Source organism: Macrobrachium rosenbergii, chromosome 22, assembly GCF_040412425.1.
Source record: "Macrobrachium rosenbergii isolate ZJJX-2024 chromosome 22, ASM4041242v1, whole genome shotgun sequence".
Lineage (NCBI taxonomy): Eukaryota > Metazoa > Arthropoda > Malacostraca > Decapoda > Palaemonidae > Macrobrachium > Macrobrachium rosenbergii.
Genome location: NC_089762.1, coordinates 40,878,391 through 40,895,890, shown reverse-complemented (window position 1 = coordinate 40,895,890; position 17,500 = coordinate 40,878,391). Strand labels below are relative to the sequence as shown.

The following is a 17,500-nucleotide window of genomic DNA, read 5'->3' as shown; positions in this document are numbered from 1 at the left end:
CGTTGTTGCTAACGGTGAGAGAGAGAGAGAGAGAGAGAGAGAGAGAGAGAGAGAGAGAGAGAGAGAGAGAGAGAGAGAGAGAATAATGGCACACTGCGTTGCTTGTTGCTTGACAACTTGCCTGAGAAAGGCAAGCTTGCGACTGACTGTGGATTATTTTGCCTTGTTTAACTAATGGGTAACTTCTGAAAATTACATTAACGGAATTCTCCTCAGTCGTTGCGTAATTTAATCGTGAGGAAACTTCATGTGGAAAAATGACATGAATAAAATATTAATTACGAAACACCGACCTATTCATAAATGATATATAGTTATAACTTTATTTAGCAATTCGGAGGAAAGAATGAAAATCTAAACAAAACGAAACTATAAAAAGTTTGTAAAATTATCAAGATATCTGGCAACTGTATCTACGGTGTGAGTTTGCCAGGTTTTAATTTTTTTATACACCTTTCTCTCTCTCTCTCTCTCTCTCTCTCTCTCTCTCTCTCTCTCTCTCTCTCTCTCTCTCTCAATGTGTGTGTGTGTGTGTGTATATATATATATATATATATATATATATATATATATATATATATATATATATATATATATATATATATATATATATATATATATATATATATATATATATATATATATATTTATATATATGCACATATGTGTTTATATATACATATATATAAACATACACATTACATATGAAAACGCAAAAGAATTAAATAGCGAAAAACCTAAAATTCATTATTACAAATAAAAACCAACCTTCAGGTAATGTCACCCACATACCTTCATAACTGCCAACCTCTATAGGCGCAGTTGCAAATACCTGTGTGTGCCCTGTTTTTAAAAATATCTCTTAAAAAAAAATATAGGGCTCTTTTATCATTTGGAGCAGATCACCTAATGACTTTTTACACTACTTTTTATTACAAATGAGTAAAAAATGCGCCGAAGTTTTTCGGCGCAATCGAGTTTTCTGAACAGCCTCTACAGCGTATAATCAAGGCCACCGAAAATAGAGCTATCTTTATGTGGTCTCGGTATAACGCTGTATGAGCCGCGGACCATGAAACTTCAACCACGGCCCGGTGGTGGCCTTAGCCTATATCGTTGCCAGATGCACGATTATGGCTAACTTTAGCCTTAAATGAAATAAAAACTACAGGGACTAGAGGGCTGCAATTTGATATGTTTGATGATTGGATGGTGGATGATCAACATACCAATTTTCAGCCCTCTAGCCTCAGTAGTTTTCAAGATCTGAGGGTGGACAGCAAAAGTGCGGACGGACAGACAAAGCCGGCACAATAGTTTTCTTTTACAGAAAACTAAAACCAGTAATTAGTTTTCATACGCAAATCGGACAAAAATGATATCCCCTCTGGTTCACATTGAATAAGATTCTATAATTTCATATACTGTAATGCTTACTTAAGCAAGACTTTTTGATGATTTGCGTCGACGAAATCAAGAAAAATGAAGTCCTTTTGATGATTCCATCAAGAGGAACTGCAAGATAACTCAACTGCGTGCGTCGACAAAACCTGAAATGGAATGACACGAAACGCCTTTCTTCAAAATCTCAGACTACTCGAATATAAAAAAAAATGGTCTTTAACACATGCAGAATACCTCTGTTACATTTAAAACTCAAATAACAAGTGATCCCAAAGAACATGAATTACCGGCAGTAATTAACAAACAGCTATAACTAAAGAACGTTGTTTTTCCACCAAACATTCACTAGTAAACAGACACAACGTAACTCCACCGCCGTCAGTTAACATACAACGCAAGTTGCGATGTTCATAAGAAAGAGTAAACAGCCTCAGCACAAAATAAAAAAGCACTTAAGAATTTAATAAAATTTCATAAATAGCTTTCGTTTTTACTATAAAATATACAGAGGTTTTTACGCATGCTCCTCAAAAAAAAACATTAAAGAATTTACTAAAATTCTCATTAACAGCTGATGTTTTTATTGCAAAATATGAAGAGGTTTTTACGCATAATCCTCAAAAAAAAAAAAAAATTAAGAATTCACCAAAATTCTCACTGACAGCTTCCGTTTTTAGTCTCAAATTTGAAGAGAGGTATTTAGGAATACCCCCCCCCCAAAAAAAAATAACCATTAAAGATTTTAATAAAATTCTCATTAACAGCTTCCGTTTTTATTGTAAAATATAATGAAATTCTTCACGCATGCGTCCTCATTCCTTATAAATGTCGGCTAATTAGCGCAGACCAGGTGATAATCTATAAGGTACCTACTAGAGCACTCGATCTACCTGTCGAAAAAAAAAAAAAAGTCCTCCTCCTCGTACCAAAACCTGACATCCACATAAACATATAAACTCAACTCCTGCAATGAAGGCTGCGCCACTCGCTTCATGAAACCCAACGAGGGGTAATTAGCAGAAGAAGGCAATTCTGCTCCGTAATTAGTGGGAGCGAATGCATATCCGAACAGTAATTAATCAGGAGGAGGTAATTACGTAGTGTAACATCATACCTGTATAAAACCAAGGTGCCAAATACGCAAGTCTTAGGTGTAAATTAGGTGTAAATAAAGTGTAAATAAACATGATGCAGCGGAATCAAATGGAAAAACCATATACTATGTACAGATAAAAATGAAATACAGAAATTAGAAATATGGAGATAATATTATACTGGGGTGTATGTATGTATGTGTACGTGTATGTGTATATATGTATGTATGTATATGTGTATATATATATATATATATATATATATATATATATATATATATATATATATATATATAATTAGTATATATATCACACAAAACAGTGAAAAATATGTTTTTTCTGGAAAAAGATAAATAAAGTCAGTTTCTTTTGCCAGGCTTTGGAATTTCCTTCATGCATCTGTTTCCCTGAATCTTAACAAGCGTTGTTCCTTAAAGTGGCCTTTGTACCGTTTCCTTCGTGGTTAAACCCCACCATTCGTCACCACTTTTCCCTCTCTCTCAACACGGAAGACTTTGTGTGAGAGAGAGAGAGAGAGAGAGAGAGAGAGAGAGAGAGAGAGAGAGAGAGAGAGAGAGAGCCAATCCACCAAAACGTCATTCGTTTTCATCAGCCAATCATAAACTACTCCGCAGCGAACTTTACGGTTAAAATGAATTACCAGCCTCCAAGTATAAGAAAATATTGGGCAATACAATACGCCTTTTATTGAAAAACAACAGGAAACAATTATATAAACAATTTTATATATATATATATATATATATATATATATATATATATATATATATATATATATATATATATATATATATATATATATATATATATTTATATAAGAAAAATACAAGCCTGCCCATAATGCTAAATATCTTATAAATCCTGACTTTATTAATACAAGCTCATAGACACAAACCGATCCCAACACGGAACAAAAAAAAAAAAAAGTAAAATCGCAAATCATTCCTGAAAGTTGCACCAGACTTTATATAGTACAGCGAACTGGTGAGAGAAGCAACGGGTGACAATGAGACCTGAGCGCATCAAGAGCGAGTGGAGGAGTGACAAACTCCACAAGGGAGTAACTGAAACCAATGACAAAAGGCTTTAGAAGATTCAGAAAACAAGAATCTTTAACTCCACTTGAGCTGGGGTCATCACACACACACAAACACACACACACACACACACCTCCGGATACTATAACTTTAAATGGAAAGGAAGGTGAGTCATCTGCAATAAAACATTCACGTGTGGATATACGCAACACTTAGCGACGACGAGGACTTCTGAACTCAAAGCCGTTTCTCAGAATGGACTGGGTACATCACTGATCCCCAGTGAGAGACAGGACAGTTAGTTGGAAAGGCATTGCAAAAAAAAAAAAATTTCGAATTTAACGTAACAAAAGCTAGTTTTGTTTCTTGGGAGGACTTGGCAGATCGGTTGTTCTTGCCCTTCTACTTAATATTCTTTTAATTAAAGAACACACACTCACGTATTTTGCAAACACGTACTTCATACAGGTACAAGGGCCCGATATTTAGGGATGCATGTTACCATGCGTATACACAATTACATATATATTTACACACACTATATATATATATATATATATATATATATATATATATATATATATATATATATATATATATATATATATATATATATATATATATAAAGTATATATACATACATACCTATTTATATACTTTCACATAGCTATACCGGACTACAATGACAAAGAAACTAACATTTCTAACTAAAATTAATTTTACTTCAGAGAGGAAACCCGATTTCCAAGAATTTTGACTTTTGAATAAGTGAAGTAGAGAGAGAGAGAGAGAGAGAGAGAGAGAGAGAGAGAGAGAGAGAGAGAGAGAGAGAGAGAGCAGCAGCAGCAGCAGCAGCATGCTGCCAACTCCAATACAAAAAAAAGTTTACAGATTTCTGGGGAAATTTTTTTTGAAAAGGTCTGTGGATTGGTTGATGATAGTTTGTGTCGACAAGTGGTATAAAAAAAAGACTTCGGATCAAAAGCTGGATTTTTAAAGCTTTACGAAGCGAAATGTGAAAAAAAGTACTTTTACTGGTTAAGGGTTCTGGGACGAAAATTGAGCTCCCCACCAAAAAGATAAAAATGGCAAGGATAGTGCTTATACGCACAGCCAACCCCATTCCCCACAACACAAACAAACGGCAAGGGACAAGCGTATATGCACGGACAAATTCCCCCCAAACAATTCGCTACAAAAAAATTTATACCAAGGATACTGCGTAAACGAACATACAGTCGCCCCTCCCCCACCACACACACACACACACACACACAACTGTCAGGGTACTTGCGTATACGCACGGACAGGTCCCACCCCTCCTCCCCATTCCCCAACACACACAACCGGCAAGGGTACTTGCGTATACGCACGACCAAATTCCCCAGCAATAACTTTTGCCGACAAGGGTACTTGCTTATACGCACGGGCAAATCCGCCCCCCTCCCCTACCACCGCCCAATAGCAGTTTTAGCCGTATTTTCAGTGTTGGCGTAAAACTTGAGTTTATATTTTTATACTTTCTTATCAGCAATCTATTATACTTCTCGACTCTCCAACGGCATTTTTCTAATCCTGGAAACGCTGTTCTTTGGAAGCCAGCTTCGCATATTAATATCATATATGAAGTGTCGCACTTGACCTTGGGATTATTTGGATTTTTAAAGTAATAATAATAATAATAATAATAATAATAATAATAATAATAATAATAATAATAATAATAACCAGAGAGAGAAATGAACAATATGCACTAAAGGCAAGATGCCAAAATATAATGATAAAAAATAACAAATATTTCCTGCATAAAAAAATGGTATCCTTTCAAGGACAGAGAGAGAGAGAGAGAGAGAGAGAGAGAGAGAGAGAGAGAGAGAGAGAGAGAGAGAGAAAGAGTGTGGTGTGATCCCAACAATAATTTATATTACAGTAAATATGCGAGAGCAGGGATTTCACGAAATCGCTAGGGAATTGGTGAAATGACCAATTCGCTTAGTAACACTTGATCCCCGAGGGCTAGTACTAAACAGGGCGAAACGGTGATTCATCTACACTGTCTGGCCGTGTTTAGTTCTAGCGGGGGGGTCAAATGTGTTTCGCCTTGTTTAGTACTAGCCCCTGGGGGATTCAAATGTGCTTCGCCTTGTTTAGTACTAGGCCCTGGGGGGTAAAATGTGTTTCGCCGTGTTTAGTACTAGCCCCTGGAAGGGTCAAATACACTTAGGGACATTTGATCCCCCCAGGGATTAGTATCAAACACGGCGAAACAGTGTAGATGAATCACTGTTTCGCCGTAATTAGTACTAGCCCTCGGGGATCAAATGTTCCTAAGCGAGTTGCTCATTTCCCAAATTCCCTATGGATTTCGTGAATTCCCTGATTTCACATATTTACTGTAACATATATGTCTACCTTTAAATACTGCAATCACATCGGATTAGTCAAACAGACCTAGCGCCTACGCAAAAGATAATAAGCTTCAAATCACAACTGCTGAGAGAGAGAGAGAGAGATTAAAGGCAAGAGTGTGGTGTGAACCCAACAATAATTTGCATATAAGCCTACCTTTAAATACAGCAATCACATCGGGTTAATCAAGTAGACCTATCGTCTAGCGCAAGAGAAAATAAGCTTCAAATCTCACCCCAGAGAGAGAGAGAGAGAGAGAGAGAGAGAGAGAGAGAGAGAGAGAGAGAGAGAGAGAGACCCGAACAATAATTTGCATATAAGCCTACCTTTAAATACAGCAATCGCGAAGCTGTTAACCAAATAGACCTAGCGCCTACGCAAAAGATAATAAGCTTTGAATCTTAACTGCTGAGAAGAGAGAGAGAGAGAGAGAGAGAGAGAGAGAGAGAGAGAGAGAGAGAGAGAGAGAGATCAGGTACGGAGAAGAAGGAAAAGAAGAAATCACACAAACCACACTACAGCTTTAAAGAGGGAAGAATGCTTACCCGTACTAAACCTGATACTGGTAATAACATCAGCGGTTGTGGCAAGCATCATCTACGCGAGATTCTATGCAACGGAAGAAGATTAAGAAGAAGAAGAACAAGAAGAAGAAGAGAGAGAGAGAGAGAGAGAGAGAGAGAGAGAGAGAGAGAGAGAGAGAGAGAGATACACTATAGTCTATGGTTCGTTTGGCATCATGCTGTGAAATATTGTACGTGTGCGGGAAGAAGAAGAAGAAGAAGAAGAAGAAGAAGAAGAAGAAGAAGAAGAAGAAGAGAGAGAGAGAGAGAGAGAGAGAGAGAGAGAGGATATGCTATAGTCTATGGCTCGTTTGGCATCAATCTGTGAAATACGTCTGCGGGACATAGACGCAAACAGCAAGAGAAACAGCAACAAGAACAGCAAGAGCAACAGCAGAAACAGCAACAATGAAAGGCTGCCCGACCCGATCCCCTGATCACCGACAACATCATCATCATCATCATCATCATCATCATAATCATCATCATAATCATCACTCAAGTCGCTTGCGCAAGATCGCTGTAAATGCCCTGAATTATGCAGACCATTATGACTTGCTTCTCTCTCCCTCTCCCTTCCTCTCCCTCTCCCTCTCCCCTCCAACTTAACTCTCTCTCACTCTCTCTCCCTCGTGTCTTTCTAAATACAAGGAGACTCTCTCTCTCTCTCTCTCTCTCTCTCTCTCTCTCTCTCTCTCTCTCTCTCTCTCTCCAGGGGACTCCAAACGCCCTTCCTGAGAGGATAATTATGAAACTTACCGGGATGAGGAGATGCTGTGAGAGAAAAGCAGGAGGGGGAGGGGAGGGGAGGGGAGGGGAGGGGAGGGGAAGGGGGAAGGGGGAAAGGGGGAGGAGGAGGAGGAGGGGAAGAGGGTGAGGGGTGAGGGGGATATAGGTAAGGGGGTGGTGTCAGAGACTTACGAAGGTGGTAGTCGAAGGACTGAAAAGAGATGGAAGTTTTGTAAAGAAAAAAATATGCGGGGGAACAAAATGAGAGAGAGAGAGAGAGAGAGAGAGAGAGAGAGAGAGAGAGAGAGAGAGAGAGAGAGAGAGGATAATATTACCGTACTGAGTCAAAATACAAGAGAGAAAAGCCATTAAATAAAGTATTTGTAAACGCCTAGGTCTAAAATTCTCATGAAAAAAAAATTACCCATGTGATACCTCTTTAATAGTTACGCATAGGCTACATGCGTAGGTTTGCGTGTGTTGGTGTTGGCTGCCTTACGCGTGAAGCGTAGCCATGGAAATGCTTGCGAGCGTTATTTCTCCAGTCCGCCTTGATGTAAGCTAGGTATACATTTCAGAATAATGGATAAATGGGGTAATATGGGTCAGAAAAAAATCAAAACATGGGAATGAGGAAAATGGACAAAGGCATAGCCATGGGATGATAGAACGAAGACTCAACATCAACCATCAGATGCTCAACATCAGGTAAACGGGATACACTGACAGACAGACAGAGAGAAAAGAGTTATAAATCTACCTACGGCATGAATCATTAACAGCAAGAAACGTAGCAATAACAGAAAGAGAGAAAACGTGGGAGGAGGGGGCATATGAGAGAGAGAGAGAGAGAGAGAGAGAGAGAGAGAGAGAGAGAGAGAGAGGGTTGAGAGTGCGTAGCGCGGCGTAGCTCCCTCGCCTGACCGATCAATAGTGGCAAGCCCGGTACTAGCTCTCCTGCCACCCCAGAAGCTCGCTCTCTCTCTCTCTCTCTCTCTCTCTCTCTCTCTCTCTCTCTCTAGAGCAGCAGATCCTCCATCTCTGGCAGAGCCAGCATCACCATCCCAACAACGCCACTCCGCCTTGATGGTGAAGCAACTACAGACATGAATTAGGACTATCGCTGATACCAAAACAGTCCTTCTTCTTCATAACCTGGGTATCAAGTAACCTGGGCCCGACCTGGTCAAGAATTGATGGGCATGGCCTCCGCTGCTGCCACGCCACTCGAGCAAACAATGTGGTGGGTTCCTCAGTTCCCCAAAACGTCGACGGAAGGACCTCGTCGTTGTAAATAAACAATGGGGAACATAAGACCTTTACCTGTTTCAATTCCACTGCACAAGTCGGCACAGAAATTTGGCTTCAGATTCTATATTACAGTAAAAAGTCTCTATTTATCTATTTTATTTACGAATTGGCAAGTTTCTAGTTCTCGAAGAAAGAAAACATCCTCTGTGTTGGATCCTTCGTCAGAGAAGAACAAAAAAGAAAAGAAAATAAAAACAATTACAACAGCCAGGTAGCCATCACAGTAATAAAGGAAAAAGTAAGTAATTCTGCACCTCGTTCTCTCTTTCTCTTAACCCCCTTGCATATTCAGTGGTGCGGTTCAATAACTGATGCTGCTCTTGGATGTTGTTGCTACTGCTGCTGCTGCTGCAGCAGCAGCCTCTCTGCATCTCTCCTCACTAAAAACAGCATCACAGCATCAACAGCAGCATCACAACATCATCTAAGGAGATAAAACTACACCTGCATCTTAATCGTTATCGCTTTTATTGTAACCAACACTTCTGGGCTGAGAGCTTTTACACCTGTCCACCCCTTCCAGCAAAGATATGGAGGCAGCCATTGCTCTTTCCCCCTCCCCCTACCCTTCCACCTCTCCCAGCAACACCCACTCGATGGCAAGTAGGGTCATGGGATGGGAGAGGTAGGGAGGGGGAAAGTAAATGTAAATACGCCAAGAAGAGGCTGTGCTCATAAGAGCATTCCCATGACCAAAGTTTTCTCACTGTAAATCATGCGAAGACTTCTCTGTGCCTGACCTGATGTTGTTATTGTTGTTGTTGTTGTAACAAAGATGGACGCCGTCGTGGAGAGGAGCAGGAGGAGGAGGTTGAGGTTGATGGCTGAGGTGAAGGAGGAGAGTAAAACAGGAAAGGTTCTCCACAGAGACTCAAAATCAATCTGCTGCTCTCCCTCCAAACACACTGGGTTATATGTATTCCTATTCGCCCTACGAACACTGTAATGACCAAAGGGCTCCAGCAACCGCTTTCTCTCCCTCACTCTCTCTCTCTCTCTCTCACTCTCTCTATCTCTATCTCTCTCAAGTCTTACCTTCTTCTTCTTCTCCTTATTCTTCTTCTTCTTCTCCTGCTGGTGTGGATGCTGACGACGACGGTGTTTCTCCTCCTGATGCTCCTGATGCTGCTACTGCTGATGATGATTCTGATGCTGCTGCTGCTGCTGGTGCTGGTGGTGCTGCTGCCTGGAGGTGGAGGAGGCGGACGCGGCGGCGGAGGTGGAGGTGGAGGTGGAGGAGGAGGAAGGAGGAGGCGGAGGAGTCTGAGAGTGGTGGTGGTCGCACTTCCAGAGATATTAAACACTTGGGAAGGATGCACAAGGCAACAACAACAACACGCCGCCACACGTCACCGTACCAAGGGATACCTCAACACAACAACACTTTCGTCCGTCGTCGCAGGGGGGAAGGGAGGGAGGTAGGGAGAAGGAAGGTAGGGAGACGTAGGGAGAAGGAGGGAGGAGGCGCAGCAGCAGAAGGGGGAGGAAGAGAGAGGAAAAGCGAGCGAGCAGCAACTTTCTCTTGTCCTTTCTTTTAGGTTTTTATCTCCTCTTTCTCTCTCTATCTCTCTCACACAAGAGAACCGTTATTATTGTTCTTCTTCTTCTTCTTCTTCTTCTTCGTCTGTCAGTGATTAGACCTAAGTAAGTGAGTGAGGAGAGCAGCTCTTTAACGGCTTTTCGGAGGAACAGGGCAACAACCAAACGCCTCCAGCTTCTTTTCTTCCTTTTTTTTTTCGAGGGGAGGGAAACGTTGTTGTCGTGATGGGAGGCAGACGACAGACGACGACAGACGACGACGACGACAGACGACAACAACAACAACAACAACGGGTCGGGTAGTTACCGGCAACCAAACGTTGTGGAGCACGCGTGCGAATGTGATGGCTAGCGATGTGGCAGCCGAGCCGAGCCGCGCCGAGAGAGAGCACCCAGCGGTGTTGGTGGAGTTGGTGGTGGGGATACAGCCCCTCTTTTGAGGGGAAGGGGAGGGGAGAGGGGAAGAAAAGGGGAATGAGAGAGAGAGAGAAAGAGAGAGAGAGAGAGAGAGAAGAGGACAGGAACTCCCATGCACGAAGGAGGAAAAAGGAGGCAAATGACTATAGGTCTATTAGCAAGCTCAAGTAGGTGGTGCTACCGGCAACTTTAGTCTCAACCGTCACATCTAATGTAAAACGTTAGACGCTGACGTAGATGACGCATCCATTTACATCCAGGCCGTCAAATTTTGCATATTATAACCGACTCCCAATCAAAATACAGGTTTTCGAAATGAGAAAGGGGAAATACTCCCTTAGGAGCGGAGGACTGCATGCAGCGCGCAAACGCAGAAGGAGAGAGGAGAGGAGAGGAGACGAGGCGAATCGGTTCGAGTGTTGTAGCTTCGCACGAGTTGATGAATGAAAGAGAAGGTGAAAGCACTGCGCATGCGCGGGCAGTACTAAAAAGCATATATATATATAATATAATGAGTTTATATATATATATATATATATATATATATATATATATATATATATATATATATATATTCTATACAATGTTTATGCGTGCTGCATACAAAGTAATACAAATTGTTAAAATTCATTTGAATACATTCGAAAGTACCCGTAAATGTTATTTAATGTTAGGTTACATTAAAAACCCTTGATGGAGAGAGAGAGAGAGAGAGAGAGAGAGAGAGAGAGAGAGAGAGAGAGAGAGAGAGAGAGAGAGAGAGAGAGAGAGAGAGAGCCAAAACGAACCTTCACCTACCTGTGTACTCATATATAAGTCAATCTTTGTTAAATCACACTGATTACAAACCATCCGAAGTCCGGACTGTTACCTGAACAGTACACCTTTCAAGTTCACAAGTCCCCCCACACCCAAAAAAAAATAATTATAAACAGGCTTCTTGTGAACAAACTTAAAGAAACAAAACCACTCGTTTCCTCCTACTGATCTACCAAAAACAATTTAACCAAACTAAGGAACTGAAATTCTTAAACTATCATAGTACTGGTCGAGGGAGTACATGACCTTGAAATAAAATTCTAACCAATTACGTCCTAAGAAAGGCTTTAGCATTTACTCTCGACTTTTCGAATGAAAGAAATAATAATAATAATAATAATAATAATAATAATAATAATAATAATAATAATAATAATAAATTAAAATATAACCAATCACATCCCAAGAAAGTCTTTAGCAATTACTCTCGACTTTTCGAATGAAAGAAATAATAATAATAATAATAATAATAATAATAATAATAATAATAATAATAATAATAATAATAATAATAATAATAATAATAATAAATTAAAATAACCAATCACATCCTAAGAAAACTTTTAATAATAATAATAATAATAATAATAATAATAATAATAATAATAATAAATTAAAATAATAATAATTTAAAAATCACATCCTAAGAAAGTCTTTAGCAATTACTCTCGACTTTTCGAATGAAAGAAATAATAAAATAATAATAATAATAATAATAATAATAATAATAATAATAATAATAATAAATTAAAATGCACAAAAGCCTAAGAAAAATTCAACTTTTCGAAAGAAAAAAAATAAGAAGGAAACTTCGAAAGATAAGAAAAAGCAATGAAAGAAGGGACTAATGACTTGTTGGGGAGGGGCGTGGAAAGGGAGGGGGAGAAGTACAAATTTGAACCCATAAAAATATCGAGTTCCAAGGAAAAAAAAAAAACTTCGTGAAAGAGAAAAATCTGTGTTCAAGAAAAAAAAAAAAAAAACTACAAACTTCACCAAATTCAAACGCCCAGTCAACATGCAACCTTCCATCAACTCTTGAATTTTATTATAACAAGTTTCATTTATTTTTATTTTCAAATGAAAGTTCTAAGGTAAAAAGTTCCACTAAGTAAAAATGAAAAAGTTCCATTACTCCAGGGTTGGCGTTTGAGAACTCGCTCGCCAATTCCAGGGGTTACGGGGTTACGGGTCGATCTCGTGTGATTTTTCCTTTCGTCGGGGAAAGTGAGAGAGAGAAAGCGAAAGCGAACTGAGTTAGAAAGTGTCGAGGGGCGAACTGTCGAAAGGGTTAATCTCATAATGGTTTTAAATGCTAGATAAACACACATTATATAGTGTATATATAAGATAATTATAATATATAATGTCTCAGTTGTCTAGACATTGATTATATCTAGACATTGATTATATATAAATATATATATATATATATATATATATATATATATATATATATATATATATATATATATATATATATATATATATATATATGTGTGTGTGTGTGTGTGTATATATATGTATATAGACATATATATAGATATATATACATATATAATACATACATGTACATATATATACATATACGTATTGCATACATACATACATACACACACACACACATATATATATATATATACATATATATATATATATATATATATATATATATATATATATATATATATATATATATATATATATATATATATTATATATAATTAGTCTCCAGATCAGCTGGAGAGTGACACACACGACCTCTTGGTAATCCAAAGCAACAGAGGTATGGGGGATCGGAATCTCATCACACAAGCCTTCAAAACTTTCTACGTTCTTGACACATACAAGTTTCCATTCTGAAGAATGGAGTATCATAAAGACACCCTATTCTTCACTACTCTTCAAAGCCATAATTAGTCTCTCTCTCTCTCTCTCTCTCTCTCTCTCTCTCTCTCTCTCTCTCTCTCTCTCTCTCTCTCTCTCCCTAAAGCACGAATCAACGCTCCCATAAAATTATCATCTCATCGCATCACGCGACAAAACCTCATTCTAATCTCTCTCTCTCTCTCTCTCTCTCTCTCTCTCTCTCTCTCTCTCTGTAATCCTGTCTACCTGTCCACTATGAAAGTTACAGCTTCTGACCATCTGTATTACAAAACTGTAAGATGTTTCAGAGACAAGAGAATACAGGTAAGATGGGGTTCTGTCCAGAAAAATTACTGAAACTGTATAATAAAAATTAATGATGATAACTACTATACTTCTAGTTTTAAGTGAAAAGTGGCAGTGCTTAACAGTCGTAACTACTTGTAATTTTAAGTGAAAAGTGACAAGTGATTTCCATAGACTTTTTTACCAGTTAATCTCGTAGGGTTCCGCTAGTTGCTCATTTTCTACTATTTTATTAATACATCTTTCTGAGGAAATATCCTATAATTCTCACAAGGCAAAGACCAGCAACTCCATTTATTTATTTATTTATTTATTCTTTAATTAATTAATTTATTTACTTTTTTGCCTAGTGTAATGACAAACAAACGGCTAATTTCAATACAATTATTTATTTATTTACTTTTCTTCCTACATTGATGACCAACATATGGCCAAATTTATACAGACTTTAATCATGTATAATAAAAAAAAATCCCTGCAAATATTACTCATTATATTCATTACCAATTATTTAACTGTTAAACGCAAAAGCAATTCCAAAAGATAGATTGTCAGCATTCAATGTTCGCAACAGGTAGGGCTGCCTAACTAAGCCTTTACGTTCAGACACCTTTAATTTGAACACCGAGAGAGAGAGAGAGAGAGAGAGAGAGAGAGAGAGAGAGAGAGAGAGAGAGAGAGACTTCGAAATGCGTCAACTAGAAGTCTTGCCGCCAGACGCCCTATCTAAATTTTAGTTATGACCTATGACCTGCTCGCCTCGGGGTCATCATAATGCTCGGCAGAGATTTCTGAACCCTAATCCGTGTGTGTGTGTGTGTGTGTGTGTGTGTGTGTGTGTGTGTGTGTGTGTGTGTGTGTGTGTGTGTGAGAGAGAGAGAGAGAGAGTCTGAAGTCAAATAACAATAAATGCAAATCTGACTTTATACTGTAAATATAAATACGCATTTTTTCTCATCTACGGTAACGCACCCTAACTATCAAGAATCTAAATGCCATTTTTAAAAGACAAAAATAGTTACAGTAACTTCTTGAAGGATAATAAATATTAAACCCTTTGCGCGACCAAGAGAGAAAATGAGATAAGTGGTCATGGACGTTCGTGAGACGCATGACGAGAATATTGAAAACTAGTCTCATTTATTCCTCTTCTCTTCTGGGGGAGGACGGAGAGAATAGAATAGAATATAGAATTTAGGCCAAAGCCCAAGCGCTGGGACCTATAAGGCCATTCAGCGCTGAAACGGAAATTGACTGTAAGAAAGTTTGAAAGGTGTAACGGGACGAAAACTTCGCAGTTGCACTATGAAATAACTTAGAGATGGTACAAAGTCGGATGGAAGAAAGATTATGAACGGAGGTACACTAAAATGAATGAAAAATGCCTACAGTGCACCACGTGAGGTGCACTGACGGCATTACCCCTTACGAAGGGGGATGAGGGGAAAGATGGAGTTACAGAAAGCAGTTCCATGGATTCGTTATCGACAAGGAAAAATCATAAAAAAAATTTTTTCAGTTAAATCTCATGTTAAAAAAAATATGATTGGCTGGAGAGGAAAAAACATCGAACTTATTTCATGTTAAAATTATTTTAAAATTAAATCTCATGTAAAAAAAAAAATTTGTTTGAAAAGAAGTGACCGACTGAAATTTTTGCGAAAATTAGTTTGAAACTTTCAGGTTAATTTTGTGTACTTTTTTTTTACCTTTGAATCGTCTTAATTCAGTCTTGCTAAATATATATATATATACATATATATATATATATATATATATATATATATATATATATATATATATATATATATATATATATATATATATATATATATATATATATATATGATTAATTGGACCGGAAAAAGCTACTGCAATTTGTGTGATAACTATTTTGAAAGTTTCAGGTTAATTTGTTTCTTACCTTTGGAAACTTCAAGTTAATTTCATGTATTTACTTTCGTGGATGTTGAGTTATTTCTGAGCATTTACTTCTGGAAATGTCAAATTCATTGCAGTTAATTTCGATAATTTACCTCAGGATGTCACATGTTAATTTGTCTTTCGCGCGTAATCCTTCTCTGAAATATGTGTTAATAAATAAATATATATAAAAATTATAAATTAAACACATAAATAAATAAGTAAATAAATGAATAAACGGAACCTTGTACAGAGCACGAAATCGTACGATACCAAGAGCAATCTGACCAACTGAGTGGTTTAGGTCTGTTAGGTGACGTCACGGCTCCCTTTTAATAAAAATACTGAGGGCAGTACTTCAAGATTTCACATTTGTTTTAGTTGTTAAAAACAACGACTGCCACCAAGATACCACGATTTAAATGAGTAAAATATAATTAACAACAGGTAGAGACACCAGGTGAAACCTAGATTAAAGCAATGTTAACATTACGCTAGATCAAAGGTTAGCAATACAAAGGTATGAGAAGTACCACCTCCACCATCAACATAAAACTAATGTTGTCGATGATCGAACCACGAAAGCCTATTTACCAGAGTCATCAATACTTGAGAGAGACCATTTCCCCCACACAATCTTATCGCGAACTCCGCTGCAGTCTCCCTGATGCTAAGTGTCAATACCGTTATTTGAAGGTACACCTTCAACTCGAGCGGAATTTGTGTCCTTGCAATTTTCTATTTACGCCTTTTCTCTCTCTCTCTCTCTCTCTCTCTCTCTCTCTCTCTCTCTCTCTCTCTCTCTCTCTCTCTCCTTCAACAGATTGGAAACACCTTTTTATCAGTCATTAAAAAGTACCTCTCTCTCTTTCTTCTTCAATAGTATCAGTCATTAAAGAGTACTCTCTCTCTCTCTCTCTCTCTCTCTCTCTCTCTCTCTCTCTCTCTCTCACTTCCAACATATATGAAGCACCTTTTCATCAACCATTTACATATCTCTCTCTCTCTCTCTCTCTCTCTCTCTCTCTCTCTCTCTCTCTCTCTCACTTCCAACATATATGAAACACCTTTTCATCAACCATTTACGCACCTACCTCTCTCTCTCTCTCTCTCTCTCTCTCTCTCTCTCTCTCTCTCTCTCTCTCTCTCTCTCTCTCTCTCTCTCTCCTGTTAACATATATGAATCACCTTCCCATCAGCCATATACCTAACCCTTTACATACCTACCTACCTTTCACCAGCCCAGGCTGATAACCCCTGCAATTAAGCTAGATCATATCCCTCCCCCCACAAAAAAAAGGAGGTAGGGACGGGGGTTAAGATAGACAATGAAAAAGAAAAGATGACATAACACAAAGGGAAAGCTTGTCAGTAGAGCTCTCCAGGTATACAAAAGAGAGAGAGATGCCTGTAATCACGAGAGATAGGATAGGCCTTTCTCGTCCCTTTGGGTCTTCCTTGGGAGACGTACATTGTATGGATGTTTGGAGGCTGTATGGTGTCACCAAAGGGAAGTGTCTACTGAGAGATACGTCCTTTCATAAATGCTTACATAATACATACATACAAAGCAATGTACATACTGTATATACATGTATACATACACAAGGGGAAGTGTCTCCCGAGAGGGAGGTCCTTTCATAAATGCTTACATAATACATACCCTACAAAGCAATGTACATACATACGTAGCCTATATACACACACATACACAACAAGCTATGTACATATACATACATACAAAGCTACATACGTAAACAGACACACAAATAAAGTCATACCAAGTTACATATTTACATACAAAGCTACGTGCATACATACATACGTTAATTAAATTTCAAAATATGCAGAATCGGTGTAATTTTTTGTTTTCATAGTTTTGTTTACTACTGCTAGTCTATACATACATACATACATACATACATACATACATACATACATACATACATACATACATACATTAGCATTTTATATAGTTGCATATAGTTGTATCTTACATTTAATTAATTTATTTGAATGCAGAGAATCGTTACTATTTATTGTTTTAATGTTTTTTTAC

At 38.1% G+C, this 17,500-nt stretch overlaps 2 protein-coding genes across 32 annotated transcripts in view; both read right to left on the bottom strand.

Moving 5' to 3' along the window:
• mub (poly(rC)-binding protein mub) overlaps positions 1-17,500 on the bottom strand; it is an 835,667-nt gene that overhangs the window by 567,095 nt on the left and 251,072 nt on the right. For 2 of the 31 annotated variants that reach the window (XM_067124756.1, XM_067124764.1), the window contains exon 1: positions 9,604-10,460. The exons of 22 other annotated variants lie outside the window; for them this stretch is intronic. The gene's annotated coding sequence lies outside the window, so the exon portion shown is untranslated. Of the gene's footprint in view, positions 1-9,308; positions 9,480-9,603; positions 10,461-17,500 lie in introns of those variants that run through there. 7 more of the 31 variants (XM_067124739.1, XM_067124748.1, XM_067124745.1 and 4 more) reach the window with 7 other exon arrangements.
• LOC136850477 (WD repeat-containing protein 26-like) overlaps positions 9,620-17,500 on the bottom strand; it is a 15,972-nt gene continuing 8,091 nt past the window's right edge. Inside the window, exon 2 of the mRNA XM_067124050.1 lies at positions 9,620-9,871. Coding sequence (XP_066980151.1) covers positions 9,620-9,871 — 252 coding nt within the window. The remainder of the gene's footprint in view (positions 9,872-17,500) is intronic.